Source organism: Equus asinus, chromosome 1, assembly GCF_041296235.1.
Source record: "Equus asinus isolate D_3611 breed Donkey chromosome 1, EquAss-T2T_v2, whole genome shotgun sequence".
Taxonomy (NCBI): domain Eukaryota; kingdom Metazoa; phylum Chordata; class Mammalia; order Perissodactyla; family Equidae; genus Equus; species Equus asinus.
The window spans coordinates 110624534-110645165 of NC_091790.1; the positions used below are offsets into that span (position 1 = coordinate 110624534).

The 20632-nt window shown below is 48.3% G+C and overlaps 1 protein-coding gene and 1 long non-coding RNA gene across 2 annotated transcripts in view; one reads left to right on the forward strand and one right to left on the reverse strand.

Moving 5' to 3' along the window:
• LOC139044848 (uncharacterized) overlaps positions 1-20632 on the forward strand; it is a 90706-nt gene that overhangs the window by 40014 nt on the left and 30060 nt on the right. The gene's annotated exons all lie outside the window — the stretch shown is intronic.
• The window catches only part of LHFPL3 (LHFPL tetraspan subfamily member 3), a 499890-nt gene continuing 490523 nt past the window's right edge, over positions 11266-20632 (reverse strand). Inside the window, exon 3 of the mRNA XM_070505559.1 lies at positions 11266-11404. Within this exon, the coding sequence (XP_070361660.1) occupies positions 11346-11404 (59 nt within the window). The 3' untranslated portion in view covers positions 11266-11345. The remainder of the gene's footprint in view (positions 11405-20632) is intronic.

Here is a 20632-nt window from a genome sequence, read left to right on the forward strand (position 1 = left end):
ACTAAAGCACAAGAGAGTGTCTGCAAACTGGGAAAGCGACATAAACCCAAGAGCAGAAGGGCAGTGGTTCTGGTTTTGAAGCTCCCCGGCAGTAGGATCCTGGTAAGTGCTTTCCAACTTCCTGTTCGTTTATCAGTAAAGACAGGGGTCCCACTGGCTGCTGTGTGCAGCTCGCTCCTGCTTTAACGTTCTGTGACTGTGGGTCAATGATGACTCGCCATTGACTGTTCCCCTGGCTTCCTCTCCGTCATTGAGGACTTTCCCCTGGTTGAGCTAGGCCCAGTCCCTGGGGGACACAAGGGCTTGCACTCCGCCTTGTTTAACAGGCTCTGCCCTCTGAGGTTCACTGCCCGGTTGCTTGTGGTTGCCGCAGCAACACAACACAGGCCCACACTTCCGTTTCCGAGAGCGTGATGCACGCTGATCTGCTGTCACTCCCTTGTTGCCGGGGCTCTCCCAGGCCCAGCAGCTCTGCAGCCTTTCCTCGCTTTCGCAGAAAGGCCAGATGACGGGGGAGAGAAACCCCCTAGTCATTCCTAGGGAGCTGTGGTGGCAGAAGTGAAATCATGCAGTTTCTCAGAAAAAGATGCACATCTCCAGCAGATCAGCAGAAGGCAGAAAGAAATCTCAAGATCCAGGCTCAATATGAAGAGCCTGATTCAGACCAACGAGTTCTGCCGTTGCAAAAGCCTGTCCTCTGATTGGCCTCGTGAAATCTAGTTTAGTCACCAAGTTATGGGGTTGATGGAGACCTTACGGCAGGCCTGCAGTCTGATACGTTTCATCTGATTCCGAAACTCGGTGGTTTAGCACCGGAACAACGCAAAATAGCAAAGAACAGGAAGTGGAAAAAACATTTTGCCTAGTGGAAACTACCTTCTGTTCACCTGCATTCCTCCAAAACAGCAGTCAAATTAGCCGGATACCTACCCTTCTGGGGGCTATCCCCAGATGGTGCATCCCCTGAAAGGACTTTGTTGATGAATTTGATGCCCCAGTTTTTCAGAAGACAGTCCTAAAGGCATCGTTAGAGGAACTCGAGGTTGTGTCAGCCTGCCCCCATAACAAGCGAGCTCACTCTCTGTTGCATTTTCTGAAGAAAGAAGCTGCAGGGGGACGGGAAACAAGGACAGACCAGCCTCCAGGTCTGGACCAGTGCGAGGGAAATCTTTACATATACGTGCTGGGACAGCTCCTCTGGAGGGAGGAACAGAGACGTGTGTTTGCTTTGGCAGAGGGGCACAAAAGGGATCAGACAAGCACAGGGTTTGAAAGTGTAAAAGGGTGGAGGTGTCAGTGCGTACCAGAGGGGAAAAGGCAGGCAGCCAGGACGAGAAAGACTTCTACATCCTGTTGACCCTTGCCCTCACAGGACCTTCTGCCTGCCTGCGTTGGGCAGACACTTCCTCTCTTAGGTGGGGGAGGGTAGCTGTGGCCCTCTGTGGCATTGTTCCCAGAATGGAAAATATGGGTGTTGGCAACCATGTGGAAGGCCTCAGATTGTTCAGAAACCTTTACACTTCTGACCACCAGACCGCAGAGCCCAAGGGCCTTCCAAGGCCTGCGGAAACTTTGGAACAATAGACTTGGCCCCCGCCTGTCTGTTTGCATGGCTTTCTGCAGGAGGTCAATGGGCCACCAATGAGCTATGCTCTGGATCACTCACCATCCTATCGACCTCCACACTGGTTCTCACAGGTTAAAGCCAGTGCTATCACTGGTCCTATCGCCAGCACCAGTTAGCGATGTGGACCAGAGATTACTTCACTCCACTCTTGGGAGCCTGAGACTAGAATGAGTGAGGTACTCACCCCAGCACAAAAGTTAAGGGGGCGCCAAAAACTCTGTAATCCAGATATATGATATTTTAATGCAATCTTTAAAATTTTTGACTTTTTGATTTTGCATTAATTTTGAGTTTTAAAATGATTACGTCAAAATATCGTTTATCTTGATTGCGCAGTTCTTGGTGCCCCCTTAAATTCTGCACCAGAGTTTAGTGCCTTACTTGCCTCACCCTAGTCCTGAGAAATGGTGTTATTCACAAACACTCAAAATTGGAGACATGGAAAAGGCCCATGATGATTGCTCAGGAGGGAGGGTCCTCCAGAAGGTGGAGAAAGTACAGCCCGGATTACCCAGGCCACGTTTCTTAAGGCCTGGATGTTGAAATTTGGGCAGAAATGTGACAAAAATCAGCCTCATCACAGGTTCCAGATACCTAAGAATTCTGCCAGGGAATGTGGCTGGAAAGCCGCCTCCAGGAGCCCCAGTCCAGCCCACCTGGATCTGCCCAGGGGGCCTGGGGCGAGATGCAGCAGTATGCTGTTGCCTGCTTGGTACCATCTGACAAAGATTGGAAAGGCTCCTTTCCTAAGGCCCAGAGCTGGATGTGCCATCAGTAGCCAATCCTTTGGCTCTTGAAGTCATCTTGGTTTTAAAGAACCTTCCATTAAAATACAACTGTCTCTGTGGGAAACCATTATCAGCACAACCTTAGCACAGTTGTACTTATTCATCACTCAACAAACCCACATACCAGACAGGAGTAGGGTCTGCCCTGCCCAGTCTAAGGGGAGTGACAGATAGTGTCGACACAGATAATCCATAATCAGTCTATAAATCAAAATTGGGATGAGTTTATTATGAGCCAGGTCTGAGAACCACATAGCCTGGGAGAGTCCTTTCACAAAGGCATGGAGGACCCAAGGAGGTAGTGGTGTACAGAGTGGTTATATACCATCAAAGAGCATATATCGCATATAATTGGAGTGTCCCTTTTACAGAGTCACGAGATCGCCTAGCCAGCACAGCAATTCACACAGCAATTGGTGAACACAGCAGGTAGCAGGTCTGTGGTCTCGAGCTGGGTGGTCACGGCAGGTGAGCAGTCAATCCCTAGCCTAGGGAGAGATGCTCATCCTTAAGGAAATGCCGATGTGGGGGAAGTTACATTTTTATCTTAAAGGACATTGTCCTTGTCTTTGGGACATAGTAAATACTTAAAGCAGATGTACGATGCATGCTCAACGGCCACGTCAGTCCCTTTTGGAAAAACAAGGGCAGGTGAATTAGTTTGACACCAAATGGCTTCCTCATATATTCCAATAAATCCTATTGCTTGTCATTTATTTATCACTAGGAACATCAACCTGGTGGGCTAAGGGCAGGATAGAGACCGGGGCAGGAGGGCAGAAGGACCCACATTCAATTCAGATCTCCTTCCAACTGGAACTGCAACTGAAGAAGAGCAGGGCTCCAGGCAGGCTCCTGCCTGGGAACACCAGAAAGAGGCGCAGAAAGGGATGGAGAGAGCTCTCAGAACACCCCTCAGCCGTTCCTCAGGCTTGCTGGGCTGTGAAGGGCTGGAGGAGGCAGCCAGCAATGGGCTTTGCTTCACGGAGGTCTTGTCGCACACCTGCAGGGGGTGCCATCCTCATAGAATACAATGTACAACTCTGTGGCATTGGACAGGGGTGGTAGAGTTCTGTCCTGGCACAGCCAAGACAATCTCTGAGAGGGAGGTGAATTTGACCCTGAAGCTACGTGGCTGTGCATCTGGGGGCCTGTGCACAAGGGATTCAGACCCTTATGGGGTGGGAAGAGGAGCCCAGATGGACCCCACCTCTTAGATTTCTGCCCAGGGCTTGCCTGACACTGTGGGAGTTCACACGGCTTTGTGGCCCTGGCCCAGCTCCTCTGGTGAGGAAGCGGCCGGAGCCCAGTGAGGCAGCTTACCTGGGAGAGAGAAGCCATTCCACTTGTGCTCTCTTTGCTGCGCTTCCCAGGGGAGGTGGCCTGAGAGCTAATCATTGAGTTAGCAGTAGGGAAATGACAAGAGAAAGGAGGACAGGAATGTTTCTGGATCCTGAAAGCTCACTCTCTCTCTTTTTAAACAATTAACAAGCAAACATTTATGAAGCACTTTTATATACATCATCTATTTCTTTTTCATGATGCAGGGGAGGAAGACAAATCCTCTATCCTCTGGGTCCTTGTGTCTGGGCTATGAATTAAATTCACATGAGACAGAGTAACAGGAGAAAATCAAACAAAGCTTTATAACACGTATACATGGGAGAGACCCAGGAAAACGGAGTAACTTGCCAAAATGGCCAAGCTGCCACCTTAAATACCATCTTCAGCTAAAGACGGAGGAGGATGTTGGGGGTAGCAGTTTAGGGCTTCCAAGGGGAGGAAGGCAATTAACATGGAGATGGAAAAGCAAATGTTTGGTAGACAGAACTTAGATAAGAGCGGGCTTAGCAAGGATCCTCCCAGTCTGTGGATGCCCGAGATATCTATGGTGATGGCCTGATTCCTCTAGGCAGTTAGGTGGGAAGTTCTAAGTTTCTTTCAGTCTTTCATTCTATCAAGGCAAAGAGACACACTTTGGGGCGGCCAACTTTGATCCCCCACAGTGACAACTCTATTATGAGAGGTTCTGTTATTCCCGTTTTCCTGCTGAGGAAATTGAGTCCTGAGAGGTGGCATAGCTTCCTGATAACACAGTCAGGAAACGGAAAAGTTAGGACTTGAACCTTGTATCCGGTGCTTCCTTCCCTGCGTCACTCAGGCCCTGTGGCCTCAGGCCAGACACCTGGAGTCAGCCTTTCCTCCTCCTCCTCACTGCTCCTCATGTACAACCCATGGGGAAGATTTCTACCTAAGAATACATCTCAAATCTGCTCATTTTTCTCCATCTCGTCGCTGCCATCCTTGGTTAAGCCATCCTTATTGCTCACCTCCTTACAGATCTCTCTGCTGCCACTCTTGCACTCCCTTGGATTTTTTTTCTTTTCTTCCTTGCTGTGTGTCCTCGGGCAAGTTTCTTAACATCTCAGGGCCTGAGTGCTATCTCTGTAAAACGGAAATGAGACTAGCACCACCCCACTGGGTTGTACTAATCATTAGGCACATGCTGTTCCTAGAGCAGTGCCTTCCAAGAGAAATGTAAATGCAAGACACGTGTAAGTTAGGAGCCAGCCTGGTGGCACAGCGGTTAAGTTTGCACGCTCCGCTTCAGTGACTGGGGTTCGCTGGCCCGGATCTCGGGTGCGGATTTACACACTGCTCATCAAGCCATGCTGTGGCAGGCGTCCCACATATAAAGCAGAGGAAGGTGGGCACGGATGTTAGCTCAGGGCCAGTCTTCCTCAAAAAAAAAAAAAAAAAGACACAATTTAAACTTTTCTGGTCACCGTATTGCAAAAGACAGAAAGAAAGAAGTGAAATTAGTTTTAGCAATATCATCTATTTAACACAGCATACAAAAATAGTACCCATCTAACATGTAATCAATATTTTAAGAATATTAGGGGACAGCCCCCTGGCCGGGTGGTTAAGTTCATGCGCTCCACTTTGGTGGCCCAGGATTTCTCCGGTTTGGATGCTGGGTGCGGATGTGGCACCGTCATCAGGCCACGCTGAGACAGCATCCCACATGCCACAACTAGAAGGACCCACAACTGAAAATACACAGCTCTGTACCGGGGGGACTTGGGGAGAAAAAAGGAAAAATAAAATCTTTAAAAAAAATAGAATATTAATGAGATCCTTTATATTTCTTTTTTTGTGCTAAGTATTCAAAGTCTGGTGTGCAGTTTACACTGACTACCCATCTCATTTCAGACTAGCACATTTCAAGTGTCCAATAACCACACGTGGCCAGGGGCTGCCGCACAGGGCAGCGTGGGTTTCGAGTGTGTGTAGCAAGGGCCTGGTGCTTGAGTGTCGGCTGTGATGGTGGTTGCTGTTCTGTGGCCCTGGGCCCCAGGCAGGTGGTTCCTCCCGAGCTTGTTGCTCTTTCACACCCTCATGCTTTTGTTCCGGCTTCTTCCCCTGCCCCGGCCTACTGCCTTCCCTACAGAAGGTTATGGGATTGACTCCAGGGGGACAGAAGCTCTGGCTTCTGTTTCCTGCCAGCAGCCAGTCTTAATGTGAGGCCCCTCTGCCTTTGTGTAGTGGGGAGCCCTTCCATGCAGCCAATCTAATTATATGGAATCAATCTTAATTAATCAGCATGTCTGTTGGGGCTCCCCGGGGGTGGGAGGACATATTTTGGGAAAGGGGGGTTCAGGAAACCCCCCTTTGAGTCAGGAGGAGAGGCATTTCCATACGTGTGGGCCCCCGCTGAGGAAGGAGGCACCAGGAGCCCACTGGAAGGTGGTGATTAGGGAGGGGTTTCCAGGGCTGAGCTCCATATCTCTCCTTCCACTGCTTTCACTTTAAAAGAGTGTGGCTGGAAGCATTCGGAGCCTAGAAGGAGGGTCTGCCCTTCATGGGGGTTCCCAGCCCCTTCCCTAAGGCCACCAGCCCCTGCCCAAATGCAGAAGCAAAACACTGTCTTCAAAGAGCTGTGTCAGGCTGGCCAACGGCCGGCCCTTGCCCTCGGAGGGGCTGACCAGCCACACTGCTCAGCTGCTGCCACGGGTTTGCTGCTGCCAGGGCTGAACTGCTTTCCTGCTCTCAAAGGCTTGGCTTTGCCCCTCACGTTTCCCGGGAAGACAGCTGCATCAGTTAGCTGGGGCTGCCCTGACAAAGCCGCACGGACTGCTTGGCTTACAACAACGGAAATGTCCTGTCTCACAGCCTGGAGGCCAGATGTCAGAAATCACGATGTCAGCGGGGTGGGCTCTTTCTAAGCGCTGTGAGGGAGAGATCTGTGCCAGGCCTCTCTCCTAGCTTCTGGAAGCCGCCGGGATTCCTTGGCTTGTGGATGATGTTCTTCACATCATCTTCCCTCTTTTTATAAGGACCCCAATCGAATTGTATTAGGATCCACCCAAATGACCTCATTTAACCCGATTACCTTGGTAAAGACTCCGTCTCCAAATAAGGTCACACTCTAAGGTGATGGGGGTTAGGACTTCAACATGTAACATGTGAATTTGGGGGGGGGGGCGGGCACAAGGCAACCCATAACACCAGCCTCATCTCCTTTGGCAAGTGCAGGTGTCTGCTCTCGTGCCTGGGAATCCAAGGGGTGGGCAAGCCTCTGAGCCTTCCGGGGCCAGCGCCCGACCGTGACTTCAGCAGTAGTGTCCGCTGCCAGGGTCATTTCGGTAATTTCCAGGCCAGCTCACAGAGCTTCAGAATTTCCTAGGGCTGCAAACAATACAATGACCAACATAACTCAGCCAGCCTCGCCCTTCAGGAAATGTAATCCAACAGGCCAGATAAGACATTAACCAGATAATAAAGCAGAGGGCAGTGACAGGTACAAAGAATAAAGCCATAGAAGAGGGCGTGCTCCCTTGTGGTTACGAGATAAGGGAAAGATTCATGGAGGCTCGCTTTGAACGGTCATTCTGATCCCAAAGGTAAAGGTGAGAAAGGCTGGGTGGTCCAGAGGTGGAATTCCAGGCACAACTGGATCCCTTGGCATGTTCATAAAGTGGATGGAATCAGCTAGGGCGAGAAAAGGGTGGGAGAGAGCAGGACAAACCCTAATGTGAGGGGCTTGTCCTGCTGGGCCCTGGGGACCCACTGAGAGTTTTCTAGCAGGAGGTCAACATAATGCAAATCAGCTATTAGGGACATGAATCTGGTCAGTGAGACTGGGCTGGGAGGAGTTAAGAAGATGGAGTGGGAGGATGAATAGGAGGCTGGGCTTGTTGTCCAACCGGGAAGGCCTGAGTCAGGGCGGTTGCCATGGAGATGCGAAGGAAGGGATGGGAGTGGGGAAGTGTTTGGGAAGAAACAGCTCACGGAACTTGACAATGGAGCATGTGCTTAGGTGTGAGAAGAGACAAAGATGGCTTCAGGTTTCCAAGTCTGGGTTATCTGGAGAGGGTGGGTACCATTAAGAGAAGGGAACAGGGAAGTCAGGGGCCTGGCTGTCCTGTTTTATTGGGGCACTCCCTGCCAGAGGGGAGGGGCATGTCCTCCCCTTCTCCTGCCTCCCTTTAATTGCCCAAAGCAGGAGTGGCCTCCCCTGACCCCTACCTCATTTCTTTTTCCCTCAGAAGTTGTATCTTAATCATTTAAAGGTACATTGTTGTCTTAAGAGTGTTCTTGATGTCCCAGTGAGGAAATGAGAAAAGGGAGAGGCCTTAAAGCAACATCGTGGAGATCAGGAAAAAGGAAGAGGTTGCAATGGTGTAAAATATATATCTGACAACACAGCTCAGCCCAAAGCTGGCTCAGCACCCGCAGGATGCTGGTGACACTGGCATTCTTCCTATTGGGGCAAAATAGATACTTGTATTTAGTCCCTAGGTCCTGGCTTCTCTCCCGCCAAAATGAATAAGACACAACTTCTGTCTCCTTGTGAACGCTTCTTATCTCCTATGTGCAAAGCTCTGGAGTGTGGCTGTGTGTGTGTGTGTGCACGCGTGCGCACTCGCACATGTGCATGTGTGCTCCCTCCTTGACATCGCTTCCTCCCTGCCCCTCTCAGCCCTCTTGCATTGCAGGAGTGTTTTCACATGCCTCCCCCCCAACCCCCCCACCCCCCTCCCCCACCCCCCCCTCCGCTAGGAAGTCCCAGGGCCCGGTGTCTAACCAGGCAGAAACTCTAACTCAGGCAGGGTGATTCCAACAGTGTCATTGGTAAGTGAGCTTCCACTAATGAAATACAAGATGCTGGAAACAAAGCCTAGCTGAAGCCGCCCTTTTAGTCTCTGCTGTCTTCCAGTATCTCTGAGGGCTAAGAGGTGGAAGGCCAAGTAAGAGAGGACGCTGTGGCCCGGACAACAAAGTCTGGACATGGCTCCATTTCTGGACACGGCTCGTGCAGAAAAACACCTGGACTCATCCTGAGGTCGGGGGTAAGGGAACACAATGGATGAATGCAGAGCAGTCAGATAGGAGTGAGACGGTGAGTGAGGGGGAGGACGGAGTTGAGAACTATAAAAGGCTAGGATATCACCCCCTCTAGTCTCAGTGTCTGCTCCTTCATGAAAGAGAGAATTTAAATTCCATCAGAAATGACCCAAATGCACTACAGTAGGGGATTGGCTCAAACGATTATCTTTTATCTGTATACTGAAACACACTGCAGCCCTTAAAAGGGAGTGGTAGGCGTGGCTGTACGGACGTGGAAAGGTGCTCACGATCTTTCACTGAGGATACGTACAGGAGCATCTAGCTTTTTATGGGAAAAGCATGTGGATGCTAAATGTTGAAAGTGGTTATATCATTGTTGGATTATGGGTGATCTTCTCTCTTCTTTTTATTTTTCTGGTTTTTTCTTCAGTGAAAATATACTATACTTGTGAAATTTTAAAATGGATAAAATTATTCAACAATAACGTATGCCCTCAGAAATATTTCTTTGGTGTTTAATTGGAAACGGAATTAGATGAAGAGCATCTCCTGACTGCTGAAGCCAGGCTGGTCCTCCCCACCCCTCCTGTGCACTGCTTTCCCTCTCACAGCTCCTCTGAGCCCTGCTGGGGAGCATGTGGCAGCTGTACTTGGCTTCACCACCCTCATCAGGGGAGGGAGGGGTCTGGGGCAGGTCGAGTGCCTCTTGCTCTGAGTGCCCAGTTAATCGGGTCCTGTAGGAGGTAGGAATTGGCCTTCCTTTCTCTCTCCTTCTGGTTTCCAGCTGCCAGCTGCTTGTCTCATGAATAGGTTTTCTTCTGGTTTCACTCCCCTGACTTTGCTTTCCAAGTGCTGTTGTACCCCTGTCAGCTGGTTAGCAGGACTCGTTTTTAGGGTTATAGAGTCTTCAGGTCGCACAGGGGTGGAGGGTCATGGGAAAGGCAAAAGCAAAGTTAGAAGGTCCCCAGGAAATCAGGAGGCAGGGGCAAGGGGGAAAGGAGGTGACCCCCTGTACTGTACGGCCTGAACGAGTGTCCAGTGAGTGACCAGGCCTTGTCAGGGACTTGAGGGCCAGGCTCCTCCAGCAAAATTCTCAGGGACAAGAAGGTGTCCAGGTGTTCCTCAGACAGCTGTGCAGACCTTTGCTACCACTTTGGGAGGTCAAAGTGGGTCATAGCCACCTGCTCAGCCCCTCCTCGCCCTCCAAGAGGTACCGAAAATGCAGGTGAGGGTACTCTTGAGTTCCCACAGCGAGGGGAGCCCGGAACCACGGCGCAGCTTCAGAAAGCTGATTGGCTGCAGGACTCCTTGTCCTTTGTGAGTTTTTACCATGACGTGGCACCTCTATCAGTGGTTTCATTTGGGGAGATCTTGCCTGGAGAAAAGGGGAGCCCCTAGAACACCCAGACTCCCCGGGACCTGGGGCTGCAGCCTCTGAACTCTTTTTGGCTGCTCTGCTCTGCCCTCTTCCGAGGATAAAAGAATTCTGACACATCAGTTCCAGGGGATACAGCCAGAAAATACGGAGCAGTGGTTCCGAACTCTGCCTGTGAACTTGGTCTAATTACTTAATTTCTCCTAGCCTCAGTTTTTTCATACGCAAAAGGAAATAATAACAGTATATGCTTTGGAGTTGTGAAATAATGTATCATAAAGAACTCAGCGGACAGTACTGGGAGCATACTAAGTCCATAACTTTGAAAGCATGTAACAACTAGTAAGGGCAGAGACCGCATCCTTCTTACCTCCTCCTTCTTACCAGAATGGAGGGTAAGACGGTGCTGGAAACAGTTGTGGAGGGCCTTTCGGTGCCACTCGTTAACCCATTAGTTGCTGGATTGTGGGAGTTTGCAGAGGGGCTGGGGTGCTGAGGAGGGCAATGTTGTTTATCAACAAGTGTGAAGTTACTTAAATATTTCACAACTGAGTATGGCAGCATGCCACCTGAATCTCAATTCTAAATCTGTGTTAAATATTAATCATTAATTAGCATACATAAATGTTAGCTGTAGGGCTTTGTAGCTAGATTCTCTCTCCCCCAACACGCACGCACACATGCACACACACACACACGGCTTGTTAATTTTTCAGGCAGAAAAACCAGGAAGCACTTAGGAAAAGTAAAGGACCAACATGTGTCAGACTCAGATGGCAGCTGTTCCGATGCGCCAAGCTCTGCGATTTGGGAGCTGTGGGTGCCAGCAGCCTGTTTGGGGCCACTGTTCCCCCAGGAGCTGAAGCTCTGTTTTCTGGGGCGCCTGGGCCTCGCTGTCGTGGCCTGCCCGGCGTGCGTGGACTCTGCAGTTACCAGGCTGCAGTGTCGAGGGACAGGGCCGGGGTGGGGATGCGGGAACAGACCCCTGGGCTTAGGTGGCAAATTAAGGAATCCCATATTAGCTTGCCAAGGCTGCCTTAACAAAGTACCTCAGCCAGCAGGCTTAAACAACAGAAATTTATCTTCTCATGGTTCCAGAGGCCGGAAGTTCGCGATCAAGGCGTCAGCAGGGGTGGTTCCTTCCGAGGGCCAGGGAGAAGGCTGTGTTCTGGGCCTCGCTCCTTGTTTGAGGATGGCTGCCTTATTCCTGTGTCTTCACGTCATCATTCCTGTGTGCATCTGTGTTGAAATCTCCTCCTCCTATAAGGATACCAGTCACATGGATTAGAGCCCATCCTAACGGCTTCATTTTAGATCCCGTCTCCAAATACCGTTACCTTCTGAGGCCCTGGGGGTTAAGACTTCAACAGATGAATTCTCGTGGAGACATAACTCAGCCCGTGACAAGTTCATGCCTCCCAGCCTGGTGAGCCCAGGGTGGTCTGTGGGCTTTTCCCTCTGGCACTGTAGGGTACATGCTCCTCTGAGATTCTCCCCTGTGTCTTCTTTTTCTCACTTCTTATTGTGAAAAGACTCAACCACATAGTAGAATACCTATCAGCTCATGTATCGCTCACCTAAATTCCAGACTGGTTAACATTCTGTCAAATATCATTCATTTGTGTATATATTTAAACGTCTAATTTTGGAATCATTTCAAAGTTACCTTGAAATACCTCAGGATACATCTCCAAAAATAAATGAATAAATAAAAAGACATTCTTTTATCCAGCCACCATACCATTATCATACCTAACAGTATATCGTCTAATAAATAATCAGTCCATATTCAAATTTCTTAGACTATCACCGAAATGTCTTACGATGGTTTTCTTCACCAATCAAGATTCATGCACTCAGAATGGTTGTCTCTCCAGTATCTTGTATCCTTGAATCTTGAACACTTTCTCCCCAGCTTTTATTTTCATGATATTGACTTTTGAAAGACACTAAGCCACGTTAGAATGTCCCCCATTCTGGGGTTGTCTGATCATCTCCCTTGAGGTGGTGTTTTATTTCAGGTCATTATAATAAATAGCCACACGAAAACCATCTGTTTCCTGTGAAACAGTTGTTGAGGACAGGATCTGGCACGACACCAGTTCCCTAGGTACAGTCCATATAAGAGATTTTCATCAGATTGTAAATTGATGCAGCCACGATGGAAAACAGTATGGAAATTTCTCAAAAAATTAAAAATAGGGGCTGGCCTAGTGGCGTAGTGGTTAAGTTTGCATGCTCTGCTTCAGTGGCCTGGGGTTCAAGAGTTTGGATCCCAGAGGCGGACCTACACACTGCTCATCAAGCCATGCTGTGGCAGCATCCCACATACAAAACAGAGGAAGGTTGGCACAGATGTTAGCTCAGGGACAATCTTCCTCACCAAAAAATAAATAAATAAAATAAAAATAGAAATACCATATGATCGAGCTATTCCACTTCTGGATATTTAGCCAAAGAACATGAAAATCCTAATTTGAAAAGATATATGCACTGCTATGTTCATTGCAGTATTATTCACAATAGCCAAGACTTGGAAGCAACCTAAGTTGCTTCCATCAAGGGATGAATGGATAAAGAAGATGTGGTATATATACAACGGAATACTACTCAGCCATAAAAAAGATGAAATGTTGCCATTTGCAACAACATGGATGGACCTTGAAGGTATTATGCTAAGGGAAATAAGTCAAGTGAAGAAACACAATTACCCAGGACTTCACTCATACGTGGAAAATAGACAAACATGTAGATACAGAGAACAGATTGGTGGTTACCAGAGGGGAAGGGAAAGGTGAGGAGGGCGGAAGGGGTAAAGGGGCGCATGCGTACAGTCACAGATGGAAACCAGACTTTTGGTGGTGAAAACGATGCAGTCTATACAGAAGTCGAAATCTAATGATGCACACCTGAAATTTATATAATGGTATAAACCAATGTAACCTCAATTTAAAAAAAAAGAAATTTTCACCAGGATTTAGTACCAGGAAAAAGTTGTGTCTCCCCCTACAAATTGGCATTTTATTTTTTCTGACGAGAGCTGTGAAACTAACTCTTTTTATTCAAGAAACATAGAGTGCAATTTACAACTGTGGTACGTTTTAGGGTTATCATATCTGCTTCTCCTTTTTCTCTCAATCCTGGGTTCTATTTTGTTAAGATTATTACATGTCTTTTATTATAAGTCCTCTTCAAACTCTTTTTTGTTTCTTTGCTTTAAAGATGCAGGATATCGGGCCGGCCCCGTGGCCGGGTAGTTAAGTTCGCGCACTCGGCTTCGGCGGCCCAGGGTTTCCCCGGTTTGGATCCTGGGCGTGGATGTGGCACCGCTTGTTTGGCCATGCTGAGGCGGAGTCCCACATGCCACAACCGAAGGCACGCACAACTAGAATATGCAACTATGTACTGGGGGCCTTGGGGAGAAGAAGAAGAAGAAAAAAGATTGGCAACAGATGTTAGCTCAGATGCCAATCTTTTAAAAAAAAAAACAGATGCAGGAAATAAATAAATCCAGCTGATTTCCCCAAGGCTCACCCTTGCCTCCAAGCAAAGAGATGAAGAGCCCACCCAAAGGTGCTTTAGAGCTGACTGCTTTCAGGGAAGAAAGGATTGCAGAAAACTCCCAAAGACCAGCCTCTCCCCTACAGTGCTCTTGGAGGTAGTCATAGGCTAACTTTGACCCTCTCTTATGACGGTGATCAGGAAGTCCGCCCTACAGTGTTAATTTCTTCAGGCATCCTGGCTGTCCCAGAGCACCTCTGGCCCACATGTATCTGCCAACATTCCATTGTTCACCAAGCACCAAGCCAGGAATGGTGGGGAATCTAAGGAGGCAGTCATGGCTTCTGACCTAGAGGGTTTAGGATTTATGGGTCTTTTGTATTTCCTTGAGATCACAATACCTCTTGACAATCAAGGACTTAAACACACCCATCTAAGAGGGCTGTTAATCTCCATGCAGATTTGATAGCCAGAAACCCTTTGAGGTTTGGTTTTAGTGACTGCTTGTTAAGCGCTTATTATGTGCCAGGAACTTAAGTGTATTGTCTTATTTAATCCTCACAACAATTCTGCAATACAAACGTCAGCTCTCACATTTTCTGGAGTAGAAATCAGAGGTTCAGAGCTGCTAAGTAACTTGCCCGAGTGAGTGGTGAAGCTAGGATTTGAAACCACATCTGCCTCCTAAACTCATTCTTCACTATTACACCATGTTGTCTGTGTCTTGTTCCTTGCACAGAAGAAAATTAGAGAGGAGAGAAACACTGCCGCTAAACTCAGAATGAGGGGAAAGAAGACTATCTCTTATGCTTTTGACTCCCCAGTACACACGGAGTTAGGTTAATTCTGTTTTATTCTTGGCCCCGAGGCTGGAAGTGGCTTCTCACCACCCCCCCTGCCAGTGACACCTGAGAGTTGGTGGGGCAGCAGCAACACCATCTGGTGGCACAGCTTTCGACTAGGAGGCCCCACCCACAGTCTGCTCCCCGCCATGCTGGCAGAAGGAGAGCATCACCATTCCCAGACCACAAAGCTTGCCAGGAACTCCAATGCTTATTCAACAAATTGTATATGGTTGAAGAGAAAGTTTGTGATTTGAATATGCGTGTAGGCAGAGCAGCTTTCTGCCCCAGCCCCCTGGATCGTCTGTGCTAATGGGAGGACCTTGGGACCCGGGTATGACCCCTCTTCCCCCCTCACCTCACCCCCGTCCCCTCCTGCAGACCTGTTGTATCTGGAGGGGCCTTATCTTGCTCTGGAAATTGTGAGATCAGGAGGTGTTAACTTAGGTTTCCTCCCCGGGGTTCAGGGAATCCTTGAGATTCTGCACACTTTATATTTGTGTGTGTGTATATATATACACACATCTTTCTGGGAAGAGGGGCCTTAATTGTCAGATTTTCAGAGGGGGCCCTGACCCCTAAAGGTTAAGAATCATAACTTGGGGACTAATTCAGATCAAGTTTTGTTGATTTGATATTAACTTGAGTTAATTTAAAGTGATTTTGCATTTCCTAAGAGATTTCTGTTCTGTCGTCTTGGGATTTGGCTGGGTGGTGAGAAAATGTTAAGTAGAGTGAAAAATGCGTCATCGATGAGGCCGTGGAAGCTTCGTACAGCAGTTCAGAGCCCAGGGTGTGGAGCGGGACTGCCGGGGCTCAGGCCCAGCTTTGCTATTCACTAACTCCATGACCTTGGACAAGTTACTGAAGCTCTCTGAGCTTGAGTTTCACCTCTCCAGAAGCCGTTGATACCCACAGTACTACCTCCTAGCGTTGTGAGGATTAAGTGAGCTGACGCACACAAGGTCTTTAGCACTACATAGGGTCAGCTGTTACTGTCATTTGTTCTATTACTCCGATCCAGATACACACACCTTCAAAGCCAACCTAACTGGCTGCATTAGTCATTTACTTCCTTGCGGCTTCACTAACAGGATATCTTATAGTAGTTAGGTTTTCATGTTATTTTGTCTTAAGAAGTCTGTAAATTCCTTGAGGACAGAGACGATTCCTTCGACTATTTTTCATACCTCGTGGTACCGAGGACAATATCTTGGGTATAATGAGTACCTTATAAATACTCATTTATGGATTATTGAATGATCGTATGTATACGGGAAGCAGCTGAAAGACGGACATGTTTCGTTCCATAATTTAACTGCTTTCTTATACTATAAGTAGATAGGGTTTTTTAAAGTATCGTTTCTGTAAAACAAAATTCAAACATACATAATATGCTACTATTAATGCTACAATCTTTCTAATGTATCTAAAGAAAGAATAAAAACATAGCCGGAAATAACAGTACCAGAGGCTCATACCTGAAATTTAAGCGCTTGGCACATTGCCTGGGGTGAAACAGGGAATGATTATTATTATCACAATGCTGGTTGTGCAATTATCACCTATTATTATTATCACAGAGCAACTTGTTCCAAGGGAATTCTTGACTCCAGCTTTAAAATGTTGAGAAGGAAGGAGAGGGGGCCGGCCCTGTAGCGTAGTGGTTAAGTTTGCGCACTCTGCTTCGGTGGCCTGGGGTTCGAAGGTTTGGATCCTGGGTGTGGACCTACACACCACTCGTCAAGCAGTGCGGTGGCAAGTGTCCCACATATAAAGTAGAGGAAGATGGGCACAGATGTTAGCTCAGGGCCAATCTTCCTCAGCAAAAAGAGGAGGATTGGTGGAGGCTGTTAGCTCAGGGCTAATCTTCCTCAAAAAAGAAAAGAGAGAGAGAGAGAAGGAAGAAGAGGACTATTCCCTGTTCTAACTTTTTCCCTTTGATCCTTAGCCTTTAGAATAAGTGTTATCCCCATTTTTGCTCACGAGGGACCTGAGGCTCACAGAGGTCATGCTATTTACCCCGGGAGTGGTGGAGCCAGGATTTAAATGCAGTCTGCCCGTCTCCAGGGCCCCAGCTCTCCTACTACACAGATACTATTACCGCGTAACAAATGGCCCCTACAGGAACAGTTTAAAGCAGTAAGCATTTGTTATCTTAAGTGGTTCCCAGTGTCAGGAATCCAGGGGCAGCTCAGCTGAGGCTGCAGCCAGGCTGTTCACTGGAGCTGCAGTCATCAGCTGCGGCTCCAGAAGTCGCTTCCAAACCCCCTCACATGGGTGTCGGCAGGCTTCGGGTCCTCATTGGCTGTTGGCCAGAGGGCTCAGCTCCTTGCTGTGTAGGTGTTCCATAACCTGCCTGTGTGTCCTCACAACATGGCAGCTGACTTCGTCTGTGAGTGAGGAGAGAGAGTGAGCTCAAGACAGAAGCCACAGTATTTTAAAACCAAATCTTAGAAGTGATGTCTCAGCCCATCTGCTGAACGCCACTGGTCACATAGACCAACCCTGGTAGAGTGTGGGAGGAGATTCCACAAGGGCGTGACTATGAGGAGGTGGGGATCACTGGGGGCCATCTTGCAGGTGGGCTACCCATAATACTTGGCCTAGTGGTTAAGTTCCACATGCTCCTCTTGGGCAGCCTGGATTCGGTTCCCGGGTACAGATTTATACCACTTGTCTGTTAGTGGCCATGCTGTGGCTGCAGCTCACCAACACAGAGAGGAAGATTGGCAATGGATGTTAGCTCAGGGCGAATCTTCCTCAGCAAAATAAATAAATAAATAAATAAATAAAAATACTTGGGCTGATGGTCAGCTGGACAAGGTCCAAGCGGTGGCCATTTCCTGTGCCAAGTGCACTGGCCATTTTGTGGGGACTCTTGGGCTTATTCTTTGGGGGCGCACGAAGCTCTGGATGTCTACACTGGGCTGCATGTATACTTTGTACTGCCCAGCCTGACACCATATTTCTACACAGCCTGCTCCTGAAGCTCCAGCCCTGAGTATAGAAGGAGCAGAGAACCCAATGCTCCTGTAATAAGAAATTACCTTTTCTCTAGGAACCTGGGCATATTCATAAAGAGACCTAAAACGTGAACTCCAGCATATGTCATAGATAAAGCAATATAGCCTCTGGCAGGAAGAGCAGTTTGATGGTTAAGGGCTTGGACACTGGGTCAGAGTCCCTCTGCCGTCACTTACTAGGTGTCTGACGCCGTAAAATAGGTCTAAGAACATCTCCTTCATAGATTTTTTTGGGGGGGGTGAGGATTAACTGAGACGAAGCACAATGTGGCTAATTGTATCTTCCAAAGCTGGTGACACCAGTGTGTACGGATACATATCACATCTCAAATGCTCCTCTTACACTGTGCCAGGAAAGGTGGGGTCCGCGTTCCCTCCTCTTGGGAGGAATTCAGGCAGATCTTTGTAACTGCACCAACCAACAGAATGTGGCCGAAGTGAGGCTGTGTGGTTTATGGCCAGGGCATAACAGGCAATGAGGTTTTCACTGGTTCTCTGTCTGGGGAAGCTTGCCCTTTGATCCTAGCCCCCATGCTGCGAGGAAGCCCAGGTCACACAGGGAGGCCCCTTGGGGTGTTCCAGCTGGCCCTTTGTCATCAGCCAGTCTCAACCATTAGATGTGTGGATGACCAAGCCTTCAAACGGTTCTAGCCTCCAAGTTCCAGGGTTCCAGCTGAGGTCCCCGGCATCCTGGAACAGAGATAAGCCATCCCTCCTCTGCCCTCTTTGAATTCCTGGCCCAAAGAAAACACGACAGATAATACATGATTATTGTTGTTCTAAGCCACAGAGTTTTGGGGTAACTTGTTATACAGCAATAGACAATATCCACAAGAACCCTCCCAATACAGGATCTGAAAACAGGTGATCAACAAATTCTGGGCTATACATTTTTAAAAAAATGTGTGCCTCATTCTAAGACACTTTCAAAAAACTGAGGGACCAGCCCCGTGGCTGAGTGGTTAAGTTCACATGATCTGCTCCCATGGCCCAGCGATTGCCGGTTTGGATCCTGGGTGTGGACCTAGCACCACTCATTAGGCCACGCTGTGGCAGTGTCCCACACAGCACAACCAGAGGAACCCACAACTAAGATATACAACTATGTACTTGGGGGCTTTGGGGAGGAAAAAAAAGAGGAAGATTGGTAACAGATCTTAGTTCAGGGCCAATCTTCCTCAAAAAAAAAAGAAAAGAAAAACCCCCCCCAAACTGGGCCGAAATTCTGTTTTTTCTCTGTTTTTTGCTTGAGGAAGATTGTCACTGAGCTAACATCTATGCCAATCTTCTCTATTTTATGTGGGATGCCGCCTCAGTGTGGCTTGATGAGCAGTGCTAGGTCTGTGCTTGACAAGTGATGCTTGGTCCATGCCCAGGATCTGAACCTGTGAATCCTGGGCTCCTGAAGTGGAGTGCTGGGAACTTAACCACTACACCACCGGGCCGGCCCCAAGCCAAAACAACTGTTTCCTGATAGAGTTTTGGAGAAGGGACTTTTTGATTTTGTTTCTCTCCGGCTCCTTTTACACATCAGATTACTTCCTCTGAGTGTAAAGCATTGGAGAGCAGGTTTTTAGTTCTCTATCTGCTGAGGTGTCTCATGGATTTCCAGTCCATTGCTAGGGGTTAAGCCATAGCTGTTTGTGGATCTGGCTTATCTTTTTTTTTTTTTTGGTGATGAAGACTGTCCCTGAGCTAACATCTCTGCCAGTCTTCCTCTATTTTGTATGTGGGATGCTGGCACGGCATGGCTGACGAGTGGTGTAGGTCCATGCCTGGGATCTGAACCCGCGAACCTGGGCCACCCATGTGGAGCGCGAGGAATTTTAACCCCTTGGCTGGCCAGCCTGGGCTTATCTTTTGGCTCACTGGTTCACTTAGAGCTGGTTCTCATCGTTATTCAACAGGCCTCGAGGTTGCCCACATTGACTCCTTGCTCTCCCCGCAAACGAAAACTAGAATCACATGCACTTTCCTGACATTTCACTTCTTTGGAGAGCACAACCTTGATTTACCAGGCCCAGACGGCCCCAGGTGAGAGGGGCCCAGGTTGGAGTTAAGATTGTCACAGAAGCCCTGGCAGATTTTCAGGATTCCAGGGTGTGGCCGTTTGTCTTCCCTCCAAGTGTCAGAAGGTAACACAAAAAGGGTCCTGACTGTGTGTGTGTGTGTGGGTGGGGGTGGTGGCGTCAGAAGGCTGGGGGACTTCTTTTGAGGTCCAGGTGCGCCCTGGCCGGGATCCCCCGTCCCCTGGTGGTGCCCAGGGCTGCTCGGCCAGCATTTGTATGTAATGAGGGCAGAGCTGGCAAAGAGGAATGTGTGCCTATTTTGTTTATTGCGGCAAAATACATATAACACAGAATTTGCCATTTTAACCATTTTTAAGTGTACAATTCAGTGGCATTAAGTACATTCACATTGTCGTGCAGCCATCACCACTATTTCATATGCAGAACTTTTTCACCATCCCAAACGGAAACTCTGTATCGACTAAACAATACTCCCCATTCCCTCTCCCCCAGCCCCTGGTAACCACTGTTCTGCCTTCTGCCTCTGCGAAGGGGACTATTCTAGTACCTTGTATGTTGAGGAATCAATGTTTAGCCTTTTGTGTCTGACTTTTTTTCACTTAGCACAATGTTTCCAAGGTTCGTCCACATCGTAGCCTGTATCAGAATTTCATTTGTTTTTAAGGCTGAGTAATATTCCATTGTGGGTATGCATCTCATTTTGTTTATCCATTCATCCACCAAGGGCCGCTTGGGTTGTTTCCACATTTTAGCTATTGTGAACAACACTGCCATGAACACTGGTGTGTAAATATCTGTTTGAGTCTCTGTTTTCAATTCTTTTAGGTGTTTACCTAGAATTGCTGGATCACATGGTAATTCTAGTGTCCAGAGACCCAGTCCTCATTGTGGCTGAGGATCCATTTGCTAGAGGAACAGGACGGGGGATGTTCTGCTCTTCAGCATCCTGAGGGGCCATGCAATCTAGGCTCCCTGTGATCCCCCAGTACAATGGCACCTTGAGTTTCCATCGAGCGTTTACTTTGTGCCAGTTTCTGTGCTCAGCATAGTGTCTCTTACACTGCTCTATGAGGCAGATGGGTATCACCC